We start from the raw sequence: 14,724 nt of genomic DNA on the forward strand, positions 1-14,724 counted from the left end.
AGTATAGAAGACACTAGTATAAACGTTGTTTTATGATTAAATATATCTCTGTTTACATTTTGATAATGGAATCGAGAAAAACCGTCTGACCAATCACAGCTCAGTGCCCTCGGATGACGTACAATGTGTGCGACTCGATTATCAACATGCGGCATGGATGTGTTGATTTCAGCCAACGTGTGAAGTGAAAAAGAAGTGAATTACATTATTTCAGCTTCTAAATATACACAGGTGTTGGAATTTTTCGCAGGCAAGATGGCAAATACCAACCTTCAATTCAAAACAAAGTAAGTGTTTGACGCATGGCACGTGAAGGCTGCAGAACCATGCTAGCTGGCACGAGCTAGGCTAAAGTGTCATTTCAAGTTTGTACAGCTCACAGTTATATTTCTGTTATTCCCTTACAGTTATGTTGTGGACAGCAAGATTGAACCGTTTTACAAAGGAGGGAAAGTGCAGGTGAGTGATATGTCATGTGCTTTGTGTCAAATGTGTTGCTGATACAAGTATTCATTATGTTGCACGAGCCTGAACTGATTTTAAAACCACTGAATATACACACAGGTGTTTTTAATTATTCTGGCTGATTAGGCCTCTTCTCAGGACTATGTGGGCGTGTATACACAACTGTATTATTCTTATTGGCAGTGTTGATGAAGCTTTAATGCATTAAAGTCACATGCCAGCAAATCATTTCCGTTCAGTTGAATGTGTGTGTGGGCCCACTTGTTAAATGTCATACATTAACCAAACAAATGAAATTCCCCACTATAAATATTTTACTTTTTTTGGACGATTTGACTGACTTGTGCACTGGTCTAAAATATAGGACTGTTGTCTTACCTGTCATTTTCTTGACATCTGCTTTGTACAATCTTCACAACCTAGGCAGTCTTCAGCTTGCATATCTTAACCCTTTATGATCAGCTGTCAGACTGGTCAAAATATTGGACATATATTTTCACTTGTTCGAGAACATCTATTGCATAAGAGAACTAATGATAAAATAGAAATAAAAAAATCAATCCTTTCCTTTTATTTCCCAAAACTAGTTTGTAGTTGAGTACACAGAACAATGTCAAATAAGTAATTTAATTACATGAATCACTATGCTAATATACATGTAGTTGAAACTTCAAGCAATCTACTGCAAAATGTATAAAACAACTCGTTAAAAACATGTAGTTCACTACTCCTTAACACTGTATTTGTAGATATGTGTCTAAGAAAGACTGTCAAAGCTCCGGGCCACCTTCATCCTGAGCAGAAGTTTTCTAATCAACAAGAATAACTGAATCCACCTTTATGGGTGTTCAGAGGCTGGAACTCAAATGACTTAATGGCTCAGTTCATTGTCAGTTCAGTCACCTATAGTTAAAATAAAAGTAAAATCATTAGATAGAATAGAGTTAAGTGAAATGGGACGCCATGATAAGCTATTTGAGAATAGGGGTCCAGACACTAAGCAGATAGTATATCACATTTATGTTAACCAACACAAAAATCACATGTATTATAATGTTTTCAATCGCTTTCCACACCTGTGGACCTCTGAAAACTGCACTAGAGCGCTAACACTTTAGTTATTATAGATTAGATTATATACCATCTTAACTTTTAGTCCCTAGTATGGAACAGGCTTAGGGTTAGGGTTAACCCTTTTTAACTTCTCTGTTTGTTTTCCAGATAAGCAAAGATGAAAATTACATCTTCTGCACTTGTGGAACTCGTGTCAATGTTTTGGAGATCAGTACGGGGAAGATCGTCCACAGTGTTGAGCATGTGAGTACAGCTTGTCAAATGTCAGTATTTGCTGCCTTGCTTTGTTTTCTATCAATGAAAACATATTATCTTGGGGTTTTGGACCTTTTAACCCTGACAATCTTTCTCCTCTGTCTATATTATAATTACAGGAGGATCAGGAGGACATCACATCTTTTGCACTCAGCTGTGATGATGAGGTAAAGAAAACGCCTTGAGTGCCTGTCATCACTTCAGACAAACCTCATTGTGTAAATTCATTTGACCAGCCTTTAAGAGAGTGATTGTATGCAAGTACATCTGTGCTGTGTTTCCCAACACAGATGCTGGTGACAGCTAGTAGAGCTCTGCTGCTGAAGCAATGGGACTGGAGACAAGCTCAGTGTACTCGCTCCTGGAGGGCCATTCACACTGTTCCTGTAGCCAGTATGACCTTTGACTCCACCTCAACCCTCCTGGCAACAGGTCAGCATTAAATGACAACAAGTTGGATATTTTGTGTCCTGTTTTTCTGTCTGATCTCTGCTACATAGACATTGTAAAGATGGCCAAGTGTTTCTCCTTGTTGTCTTGCAGGTGGCTGTGATGGCACTATAAAGCTTTGGGATGTGGTGAAGCAGTACTGCACCCACAACCTTAAAGGGTCACCTGGCGTTGTACAGTAAGTTCAGAAATGCTTTGAATAATATGCATGTACATAAGATGTTATATCGTTAAAGAAAAGGACATGGTTAATACTATTATGCCCCCCCAACAGAGTCTAAATACATGCATTTGTAAATCCCCCTAACCACTAGAGGTCCGTGAGCATAGTCAAATATGAGCACAAAAAAATATTAGGCTGATGGAGCCAGTAGTGAGATAAGCTACATACATTGAGTCCCAAAACGTTGTGTATCTTTGCAGCTTGGTCCAGTTCCACCCAGACATCAGCCGGCTGCAGCTCTTCTCCTCCTCTCAGGACTGTGGCATCCGGCTGTGGGACCTGAGCTCCAGTAAGTGTGTGTGTGTGCTGCAGAGCCACTACAGCGCTGTCACCTCGCTCAGCTTCAGCCCCGATGGGGACACCATGGTCAGGTACTGTACACTCATTTACTACGTTTACGTTTTTTTATGCTGAGTGTTTTACATCTTTCTTCTGCTCAATGTAATTGTGTGCCGATCTTTATTTGTAGTTCTGGCAGAGACAAGATCTGTACAGTGTGGGACCTGAAGACGAAGAAAGCCAAGAGAGCGGTGCCTGTCTATGAGGTAGGACTGTGAAAACAGTGCACTGAAAACTGGAAGATATTAATTACGTGCCTGTGGTTTTAATTTAATTAATAGAAATATGAGAAGTCAAATTGTGGTACTCTTCTACAGCTTAACGTGTGTTTTGTCTGCAGGCTGTGGAGGGTGTTGTGATGCTGCCTGTGGATGAGGACTTGTCTCAGATTGGAGTGAAGAGCAAAGACATGCATTTCATTACAGCTGGCAGCAAAGGTTTGTCTCTTGAATTGTCCCTCACATGTTGTCATGTGGAGTCAAGATTTTGTGGGAAAGCAGTTCCTCAGAGCTTTGCTTAAAATGTCTCTTACACTCACCTCATCTCCCTTCCTCACACGGCAGGTGAATTGCGAGTGTGGGAGGCCAGCACGGCGCGTTGTGTTTACGCTCAGACCCTTGGCTCCAGCCTTTCCGCTTCCTCTGAAGAGGAGGACAAAGAGGACGACCCCCGCGGTCTTACACATCTCCTCCACCTGCCCGCCTCCTCTCGACTTGCCACCGTCACAGCAGAGCACAACATCGTCCTCTACCAGCTGCCTGCTCTCTCAACACAACAGCAGGTCGGTACTGAAGGGGAGATGGAGTTCTTTACCTTGCTAATAGTTCTTGAACTTGAGCGTCAAACTGCAGACTTCATTCATCCAGATTCTTTTATTATCATATAAATATAATACATCTCCACTTTCTTCCTCTGTGGCTTCCTCCTTCTAACTTCTCACAGTTTGTGGGATACAATGACGAAGTGCTGGATGTGAAGTTTCTGGGGAAAGGAGACAGCCACATAGTGGTGGCCACCAACAGCAGCCAGCTGAAGGTGTTTGAGCTGCTCACCAACAGCTGCCAGATCCTCTACGGACACACAGGTCAGTCACCAGCAGAGGGCATGAGTGTGTACCTGATGTGAAATGCATAGCAGTTTGTTCATTTATTCACCAGAGGGCAGAAAGGAACCACAGTAAACTTGACATCAACACGCAGTCTATTTGCAATACTGTCCCTAGCTTTTTAAACTTGGTGTTGACCTTTTATGACTTGGAGAAACTTAAGTAACTGAGACTGAAAGCTTTACTTTATTTTATGTAAAGGGATTGATTATAATTACAGATTATTGTAGACATTTCAACACTGGTAATTTATAAAATAAATTAGTTAGGGTTGCGGTTGGCTGATGTTGATGTGATCTATTCAAAATGAATAACCTTTTATTTGTATTAAACTAACGTAGTGCTTTTATAAAGCAATAGCAATGCATCTCAAAATGCATTAAAAAAATGTAGGAATATAGAATATACATTGATTTTATATAAACATTTGATTACACAGCTTCTAAAAGCTACATTTTAAAAAGAACGACTTAATGGCATAACTGAATGACATGATAACATGACATGGTAACCTGACATGAAAGGTGTCATTTTAGCAACGGAAACCAAAGAATTCAGATTTGAAACAAACACCTTGTCTCAGCACGTGTTGAAAGGGACTTGCTGAGCAGGTTGGAGAGAAGTTTATCTACTCTGACATTCACTGCTATTTTTATCTGTTCATCATCCACAGATACTGTCCTCTCGTTGGACGTGTTCAAAAAGAGTTGTCTCTTTGCGAGCTGTGCAAAGGTGAGCGCACAATGCTGCACACAAATAATAGAAACTCAGAGAACAACTATTGTACACAATGGCTTCTAAGGCATTCGGCACATGCAAGATTACCAGTATCACCACAACCTCACAAATTCTATAAATAGAGACCCTTTATAACTACATTCAAGTAAAGAATGAAATGTGTGTGTTCCGTGTGTGTCTTTAGGACAGGTCAGTGCGTGTGTGGAAGATGGACAGTGACAGTGGTCAGGTGCACTGTGTGGCTCAGGGCTCCAACCACGCTAACGGTGTGGGCTCCGTCACCTGCTCCAGGTAACTTGTTTACACTCACATCTTATCCCATCACATCACATGCAAAGTAAAAGAAAACCAATGAGCATGTGTGACAGCAATGGCTCTCCATGTTTCTGTCCAGGATGAAAGCATCTTTCGTAGTGTCCGGCAGTCAGGACTGTACGGTGAAGGTGTGGGATCTCCCAGCAGACCTGTCCACAGCAGGGGCGGAGATACAACAGCTGACCCCCCGCGCCACAGAGAAGGCCCATGACAAGGTACGGCACAAAACTCTCCACATCATTTTTTAGAAAGAGCAGCATTCATGCAATGTTTTGTATCTTCCAAAATGCACAGTACAGTATGCTCACAGCATTTGTTGAATAGAAATCTGAATAGTGTAAAAATATGAATATCAGCAACATTTAAACCTGTAAAAGTTTGTTTCCCGTTCATTGATTCTTTATTACACACACACACACACACACACACACACACACACACACACACACACACACACACACACACACACACACACACACAGAGGTGAGTCAGTCTCCAGTTATCTCTCTGTAAATAGTTTTAAGCATGGTGTACCAGTGGAACTGATAACCGTTGCATTGAAGTGACATTTCCACTCAATAGCAGTAACTTGAGATGTCCGGTACAACAATCGACCATCTGTCCATCTGCAACACCTTGTTACTCAACTTGTCTTTTGTCATATTCAGGATGCATTGTAGTGAGACGAAGAATGTGATTTTATACCTCTGCGTGTTTCTTTCCACAACACCCATCTCATTTCTCGGCACTGTCTCCTTTTTTGAATACATTTCCTCGTCTCTTGTCCACTTTGTGGAAATGTACTCATCAGGGTTCCTAAGGTCATTAAAAACCTGGAAAAGTCATGGAAATTCAAAATGCTAATTCCAGGCCCTGAAAAAGTTATGGAAAACAATAGGTTTCCCAAAGTTTTGGAAAAGTCATGGAAATGTAACCAAAGTTGCATCAAATATAATTTATATTTTATCTAATCGCCGAAATAGTAATACTATAATGATAATAAATACTGTATCGTATAGTAATGAAACGTAAAATGGCATTTAACTGTCGAGGTATTTTGCTGGTGAGAGTTTTACAATCACGCCCTGTAGTCTACAGTGGCTAGTCTGTAGGAGCTAGTAAGCCTACTATTTGATTTGTTTTAGATAGGCACAACATGTTTCATATGCAGACCTTATTTTCCAGCTTACCATGTTCAAATAAAAATGTTTCAGTGGTACCGCTGAGAAAGAGTAATTTCTTTGGTCATGGAAAATGAGGTAAAGGTCATGGAGAAGTCATTGAAAATCATAGGTGAAAAAGTGTATGAACCCTGACTCATTATTTCCTCATCTCCTTTCTTCCAGGATGTAAACAGCGTGGCAGTGTCACCAAATGACAAGCTGCTGGCTTCGGGCTCCCAGGACCGCACCGCCAAGCTGTGGTCGCTGGCGGTGGAGGGGAGCGTGAGTCTGCTGGGGGTCTTTAAGGGCCACCGCCGAGGCGTCTGGGCCGTCTGCTTCTCTCCTGTCGACCAGGTGCTCGCCTCGTCCTCCGCCGACGGCACCACCAAACTGTGGAGCCTGCAGGACTTCAGCTGCCTCAAGGTGGGCCCTGAGGTTTAGTGTGCATGTGACAGGGTGTCATTTATCAGAAAAAATGATTGCATACATAAGTCTTGTATGTAGTTGACACACAGACCTTAAGTCTCTTACTTTCATTAGTATGTAAAGATAATACAAGGGCAAGAGTTGTTAAGTTAAGTCAATAACTAGTTATATTCCTGTAGCTGACTGACTCTTTTTAAATGATACTTTTTTAAAGAGGATAATACTTTTATTAGATATATTCTTAAGCAATTTCTGAATTAACATAGGTAAAACTGCTCAACACAATACAAATATAAAAACAAATCTGTAATTCGTATGCTTTTGGTTGGCTGAAAAGTAAAAAAATCACATGACTGATTGTTTGTTTTACTGTTTTAAGACATTCGAGGGTCACGATGCGTCAGTTCTGAAGATCATCTTTGTGAGCCGAGGCACCCAGCTGCTCACCAGGTAACCCCGCCTAAATTCTTATGCAAAGCTTTTTTTATATCCCATTTGAAATTCATAAAAAATATATTTGAAAGAGAATAGAAGTGTATATCTAAACAAGCCTTCTTAATTACGCTCTGTCCTCAGTGGCTCGGACGGTTTAGTGAAGCTGTGGACAATAAAGACCAACGAGTGTGTGAAGACGCTGGACGCCCACCAGGACAAAGTGTGGGGTCTCCACGGCAGTCAGAAAGACAACAAGATTGTGACTGGCTCAGCAGACTCTAACATCACCGTGTGGGTGGTAAGTGTCTGATGCTGACCTGCTGATGTGTGTGAAGCTGTCTAACTTCTAAATACATATAAGTACAGGTTGTCAGATTGTTAAAATAAGAGTTTTTGCTGCCAGTGCTTTTCCTCTCCTACCTTTTAGATAATTTAGCTTACAGGATGCAACAAGTTCACAATTGTTCTTTTCATTTGGTCTTTGTGGCAGCTAATATTTAACCTGCTGAGTAACACTTGATAACGTTGAGTCCACATGTTATTTAGTTGTTAATATTTAGCTGACCTTTCACTGTAAATAATCTCTTTCTTCTGAAGGGGGAAACTTGGAAAGTCCCCTGCAGGGAACAACATATAACCTCAAACATGTTTCTCTTTTGTCCACTGCTAGGATGTGACTGAAGTGGAGCTGGCAGAGGAGCAGGCCAAGCAAGAGGATCAGATACTTAAGTAAGTTACACACAACATTGTCATTTTAGAGGTCATTAAACAGATCAAATCAAATCAAATCAAGTTTTATTTATAAAGCACATTTAAAAGCGATTTTTGGTCGAGCCAAAGTGCTGTACATGTAATAAAACACATTACTACAATCACAATAAAAGACAATAAATTACAATATATATATATATATATATATATATATATATATATATATATATATATATATATATATATATATATATATATATATATATAAAACACAAGGAAAAGTCAGGAGTCGTGCTCCGCTCTAACTAGAAGGCCAGAGAGAAGAAGTGTGTTTTTAGTGTAGATTTAAAAACCCCTAGGGTCTGGGCCGACCTCACATGGAGGGGCAGAGTGTTCCAGAGCCTAGGGCCAGCTGCTGCGAAGGCTCGGTGCCCTCAGGTTTTGAGCCTGGTCTTGGACACTACCAGCAGCAGCTGGTCAGCAGACCTTAAAGCTCTGGCTGGGGTGTAGCGCTGGAGGAGTTCAGCTATATAGGCCGGAGCCAGCCCATTTAGTGCTTTAAAAACAAATAAAAAGATTTTAAAATCAATTCTGAACCGAACTAGAAGCCAGTGTAGTGAGGCCAGAATAGGGGTGATGTGGTCACGCTTTTTGTGGCCAGTCAGCAAACGTGCAGCTGCGTTTTGGACTAGCTGCAGGTGTTTAATTGAGGCCTGGTCCATACCCACATACAGAGCATTGCAATAGTCCAGTCTTGAGGTAACAAAGGCGTTAATAACCCTTTCTAAGTCTTTAAAAGATAAATACGACTTGGTTTTGGCCAATAGTCTTATTTAAAAAAATCAGGGTGGGACGGAGTAGGCTATCACATTGTTATCAGCCCTCCATCCTCCGACTAATCACTCAGACTGAGATGGTGGACAAACAATGTTTTCTTGTCTGTTTGCTGGAGGTCAGAGATCCTGGAGGGATAACTCTGTCACAGACATGGCTGCTGGTTCCCCTTGTTAAAATATCCTGTCGGCTAACTAATAAACTGAGCCTGTGTTAGACGAAGGCGTACCGCTCTGGGTCACAGGTCAGGCGGTGTGTGTTCTGATAAGAAGAGGGGAATTTTGGGGTCAAATATGATTGATTGTATATATGTTTAATGAAGGTATATGTTTGCCCACTGAGGAATGCACTCTGACATATAGGTTCATAATAACGAGGGCCTAGGTAACAAATACATTATTATCAGGTGGGGAAAAGTTGTCTGAATGCCTTTCATTTGTTTTGAAAGACACATAGATATAGAAACTGATACAGTCAAGACATTTTAATGTGAAAAGCACAACTTAATGTACATTTCACTTACTTATCAAAGCTTAACCGAGCTTGAGGCACATATAACTGTGATTTGCCTGTATTGACAATAACTGTGATATTATTGTGTGAAATAATAAAGCAGCTAGACAGAAAAACAGAGATCTTCCCCGGGACGTCTGGGATTTTGTTGTTGTTTATAATATTTGATTGATTAACTAGTGTGTTTGTTGTGTCTGAAGGCAGCAGGAGTTGTCCAACCTGCTCCATGAGAAGAAGTACCTGAAGGCTCTGGGTCTGGCCATCTCTCTGGACCAGCCTCACACCGTGCTCAACGTCATCAAAGGTACTTTGAACTTCAACATCTTCTGGTCTAGGTTGACCGGTGGACTAGAAGAGCTGACAGGAACTGAGGGGAGAGAGAATTGGGAAGTTTCGGCGCCTTAAACATTTAGCTGCTGGATGCCCCCATTCCACTTTCTCTATCCTGACATTTACTTGTTTCTTGCATGCACACGGTGTACACAGGTCTTTTTGGTTTTATTCTATTTATTTTGTACCACGTTATGCCTCCTCTGTACACATTGCATGTCTCTACTTACAGTTTCACCTTTGGTTATCTTGTCAGTCTGTCGTTGTTTATTGTATACGACTGCTCACTTTAGAGAGTCACCGGAGCATTGTTGCAATCACAGCACACCCCTCTGTCAAAGGTTCAGCCTGTGAACATGAAAACAGAAAGCTACCTTTATTCCACATTGTTCCTGCTCTTTTGTCCATTTGACACAGTTTCCTAAAAACAAAGGTACAGTGACGTTTTGTCAATCTGAAGCTGAACAGCTTTCACATAAGGTATTGCGTGCGATGAAAAAAAAAGAGTTTTTTTTATGTAGCTTTAGTGTGAGCCGTGTTATGAACAATCTGTTATAAGCAAAGTTATAGGCAGTGTAAGTCATATTATAATAGTCAAAATATTCCTTACTTCCCAAAGATGTCAATTTTAAAGAGACATACAAGCAATAAAAATAGTGATACACAAGGAATGCTCCACACTCAAAATGATCATTTGTGTATCAATTACTACTTCCCTTTTGTTTTTCACACATAACTACGCAATCGTGAGACTATGAATGCAGAACTGTTTTAATTAGTAAGGTTTTTTTTCCGAAAATGCAAGTACTTGGGAGAGTGGTCAGCATAAGCATGGATAAATGAGACTTGGAACATACTGCTTTAGTCGTGTAAGGGTTTGCAAATGCACCTTGTTTTCTGGTAAATGCAGCCTCTACACTTATGTAGTGTAACCTATGAGTCATTGAGATCCCATGTCGGCAAAGGCAGATGCATTCTTAGTTATGCAACAATGACACTGTAGAGAGGTAGTAAATAGAGTTATGCAAGGATGAATTGTGCCAAACCCAGGTGTGCACATGCAGCAGTGTCTGGTTTCGAATTGTCTAAATTGTTTATCTTAAAGTTTCCAAAGACAGGTATTAACATAGTATGTCCTTTATTTGGGTAGGTGAACTAAAAGTGATATAACATTTATTTTGGGTAGATGTAAAGGACAGTGACACATTAAAACAACCCACATATACACTTCTGTCTCCAGAAATTCTTTTTTTATTCTACATGGAAATGATTTACAATGTCTCAACCAAAGATCATGACCTTAAACTCAATATATGAAACGCCTCTGCTATGAAAGTTGTTTCAACCACTGATTTTCTGCTGTGTTTAACATGTTGTTCTCTAATGCTTACAGCGATCCGCCAGTCGGAGAATGGCCATGAGCTGTTGGAGAAGACGCTCCTGAAACTCAGGGTGGATCAAAAAGGTAACAGATCAACAATATCCTTCAACATTTCTAATTATGGAATACAAAAGCTAAATGAAAAAACGTCTTTAAGCGAGGTAGACGAAATAAATGAATCCGTCTCTTCTCTTCTCTTCGTTCCCTTTCCACCTTCATCATGTGACCCTGTTTTGACTTTAACTCCACTCAGAGTCGCTCCTGCGCTACTGTGTGGTTTGGAACACCAACGCCAGAAACTGCCAGAACGCCCAGGCCATCCTCCAGGTGCTCCTCACACACCTGCCGCCCGAGGAGCTGCTGCAGTACCAGGGCGCCCGAGCCCACCTCGAGGGACTCATCCCATATACAGGTGTGTGTGTGTGTTTTCCTGTTACCAATCTATCATTGCTGGGCCCCTTTACCTCTGGTTCCTATTTGGAGCCAATAAACACATCCCTCAAAAAACAAAGAATGGGTAGAATAATGTTTTGAGGAGAATCTATCCCTAATAGGGGAATCTAAAAAAATAGTGTCATGAAATAGGTTGATAGCTGGGATCACATGCATCAATAAGGGCCACATAGGTGGGATTGAACTCGGCTGCTTATGGAAGTGCATGAGACGCTTTCCTAGGTGGCGTACTCCGAAACAGGAAGTATTTGTCGAAAAATGACTAAAAGAAGTGGATGTTAACATGACGGTATTGTGTTGAAGCAATCCTGTTACCCATCTCATTATTGCTGGGCCACTCGACCTCTGGTTCCTAATTTAAATTCTGATGTGTGTATGAAATCCTCTGTAACTGGTTACCTCTGTTGCTCTGCCACAGAGAGACACATGCTGAGGATCGGCAACCTGCTGCAGGCGTCCATGTTCCTGAACTACATGTGGCAGAAGATGAGAGTGGCCGGAGCACCAGCCAGGTGAGGTTCAGACCCAAAACAGCCCTGCATTAAAACAACGCTTCAGGCCATGTTGGTTAGCGTGTAGTTTATGATACCGGAGAGACAATAAAATATGATCAAGGAAATCCAGCTGAAGTTACAGAATATAACAATTGAAGACGATAAAAGCATTGGCAGGAGTTTATTATATGATGAGACATTTAAGAGTAGAAATACAGCTCACCTTACAAAGTGACCTACAAGCAATGTGCGCTTGCATGTTTGTGATCACATCACTTTGCCAGATGACATTATGTTGCTTTGCACCAAAACTTTTCTCCTGACGACATTGCATTTCTTTACTTGAGCTCTGTGAATTTGCACCTCTGCTGCGCTGACAGACTGGCTCCAGTTAGTCTCACACACTTCATTTCACCTCTTGGCTCACAGATAGAGATCAGTGACTTCCTTGTCTTCCTCCAGTAACTATTGCAAAAAGTGCAATCATTTTTTAGTTCAGCACAATGTGTTCCTCGTGCTTGGTAACGAGATATTGTCGGTCAAACTTGACATATATTGTAAATCCAGGTGAGGACTCCAACACAAAGACTGTGTGTGTTTACCAGTCGAAGGAGAAGGAGGAGGCAGTGAAGGTTGCAGAGCATCATTCTCTGGGTTAAACCTGTCAGACTGCAACATTTCTTTCTACAAAAATGTCAGAGATTTGACTTTCAGACTGTCAAGGTGCAGTGCATCGGAAAGTAAAACAAATACCAAGATACTTAAAGTGGACCTATTATGCTATATTATAATAATATAGTGTAGGACCATACCTATATAAGGCATATTTATACTTTTTCTTTTTCAAAATACCAAACGGATCATGCATTTTAGCCATGCCTCATCTCGCTCAATTTGCACTTTTTTAGCTCTGTTTTTGCAAGGGCTGATTCTGTGAGAACAGCCCCACCTACAGGCCTGGCATATGTACTACAGCGTCTCCAGCGCTTTCGAATGGCAATGGCTGTGGCTGTCTCCTCCTGATTGGTGGAGTTGGCCCAATAGCCGTAGCGCCACCGTCCTGACGTCAGGACAGTGTTCAAATCTGGATCAGTTTTTATCAGATCCGTTGCAGCCCCTTTTTTAGAGATTTGGGTATGGAGGAAAATAGAGAGGGTTGTGTTTTCTGACACTTGGTGAGTTCCCTGGAACACCGGGGACACTTATTCATGTATAAAAGACGTACAAAAGTGCATTTTGCATGATAGGTCCCCTTTAATGTAAATGATATCCGGAACAGAAAAGCTCTGAATGCATTATAGTTGTTTGTGTTGCATATATTGTTTGTTTGGTTAAACATGTTGATTGTGCAGTTTATACATCTAATCCCTGTTTGTAAATCCTATCCAGCATGGGCCAAGATGAAGACATGGATACCACTCCTCTTGCACAGCCTTTCTTTAGGATTGACAAGGAGAAAGGAATGGGCAGCGACGGTGAAGAGAAGCAAGATGGGGATGACAGTGATGGTGGACAAGATGAAGATCTGGATCAAAAAGAAGAAGATGAGGAGGACAATGAGGTCAGTGCCACCAATAAATCAACCAACAACAACAACGGTGGAATAGGCGCCAAAACAAACGGCAACCACCACTCTGAAAGTGAGGAGAGCTCAGAAGAGGAAGACCCCGAAGAAGAGGATCAGACAGCGGTAAAGGTGGTGAAATGTCTCCCGGTTTCTTCCGCTCCAGAATGCCAGACTTCAGCCAGCTGACAGGGGTCTCAAAGCTGAAAACAGATGACTCCTGGAGGGAAAGAAAAGGGGGTTGTCTCATCTCGGACCATTAGCTGGTGTGACACACTGACTGAGTGTCAGTGTGTGAAGAGACGCAGAGACAGAAGTGGGATGATAGTGATACAGATAATAACCCTCTCTGTGCATTCCTAAGTCTCATGCCAGTCACTGAGTTGGAAAATAGGAGAGACAGAGCTGCAGACACCAGCAGCTATTGTCTAGCTCTGCATAGTCCTGATCTACCGGTTCAACCACAACAACAGAAAATGTTCCTCCTATAACCACAGATTTTTTTATGTCATGACTACAAATGTTTATGAAATTAAAGTCTGTTTTTTGTGATTTAAAATGAGTTACATTTTCATAAAGTCATGCATCATATGTTGTATGTTTAGAAATTCCCAAATTAGTCATTCGCATGCTAAGTGTTAATTGCTTAGTGGAAACGTGGTGAACATTCCTGTTGGGTGTGTTGGAGCTTAGCTTCGTTGGTGTACGTCATGAAGTTAATTGTCTTAACCTGTTAGACCCCAAGCCTGTTTTTCAGGTTTCAGGATCGAGGGGGGGGGGGGGGGGGTCGGCGAATAATCGATTAATATTCGCCAGGGCTGTCCGATTTTCGAATTTGATCATGGTCAGTTTCTGGCATCCCTAGCTGCTAGCTCAGTGAATTCTTGCCTGCAGTGATGGGGTGTATACCCATGGAATCTGTGGAATCTCAGCTTTCAGATGATGTGTTGTTTGTGCAGAAAGTATAATTATAAATGATAATTTTTGTGAGTTATGAGCAGAAATAGCATTAGTCTGTATTTGCTAAGGGCTCATTGAAAGGCTTCTTGTGGGAATTTTTTTTTTTTTGTATTTTTTTTTTTTGTATAGTCAGTTAGCTGAGTTTCTTCCCGTCAGCTGGGTGTGGAACATTAATAGTTTCATAAATGACACTTCAGAGATCACACTGGTGCTAGCAGATGTAGCATTTTCGGACCCTTCGGCGGGTCCGTGGGGTTTAACAGGGGATTAGTGAAACACCCAAAAAAAGTTATTTGCATAAAGTTGATGAGACTTGATTTCAGACTCATAAGCACGTGCAGCTTAAACCATGTGCTGTCAGTCTTATGTCACCCTAAGACAAAACTAGAATAACCAGATGCTTGGATTTCGGTCGGTCTGTGAACAGATTGTGTCACAGAACAAACAAAGATGCATTCACCAAACTGAAACGGTGTGTAGTTGAGAGCAAAAGTTA

The 14,724-nt window shown here is 41.3% G+C and overlaps 1 protein-coding gene across 1 annotated transcript; it reads left to right on the forward strand.

Annotated features, from left to right (window-relative positions):
- The first annotated feature begins 81 nt into the window (after nucleotides 1-81).
- On the forward strand, nucleotides 82-13,827 carry tbl3 (transducin beta like 3). The gene is made up of 23 exons (XM_034143205.1): nucleotides 82-287; nucleotides 408-459; nucleotides 1,687-1,782; nucleotides 1,914-1,961; nucleotides 2,085-2,226; nucleotides 2,338-2,422; nucleotides 2,668-2,838; nucleotides 2,937-3,012; nucleotides 3,147-3,243; nucleotides 3,370-3,587; nucleotides 3,749-3,890; nucleotides 4,585-4,643; nucleotides 4,834-4,940; nucleotides 5,044-5,179; nucleotides 6,311-6,550; nucleotides 6,933-7,003; nucleotides 7,130-7,286; nucleotides 7,659-7,717; nucleotides 9,247-9,350; nucleotides 10,770-10,841; nucleotides 11,011-11,169; nucleotides 11,629-11,722; nucleotides 13,094-13,827. Exons 1-23 carry the CDS (start codon nucleotides 256-258, stop codon nucleotides 13,455-13,457), a joined length of 2,781 nt encoding a protein of 926 aa, XP_033999096.1. The 5' UTR covers nucleotides 82-255; the 3' UTR covers nucleotides 13,458-13,827.
- Nucleotides 13,828-14,724: the final 897 nt, after the last annotated feature.

Source organism: Trematomus bernacchii, unplaced genomic scaffold (assembly GCF_902827165.1).
Source record: "Trematomus bernacchii unplaced genomic scaffold, fTreBer1.1, whole genome shotgun sequence".
NCBI lineage: Eukaryota > Metazoa > Chordata > Actinopteri > Perciformes > Nototheniidae > Trematomus > Trematomus bernacchii.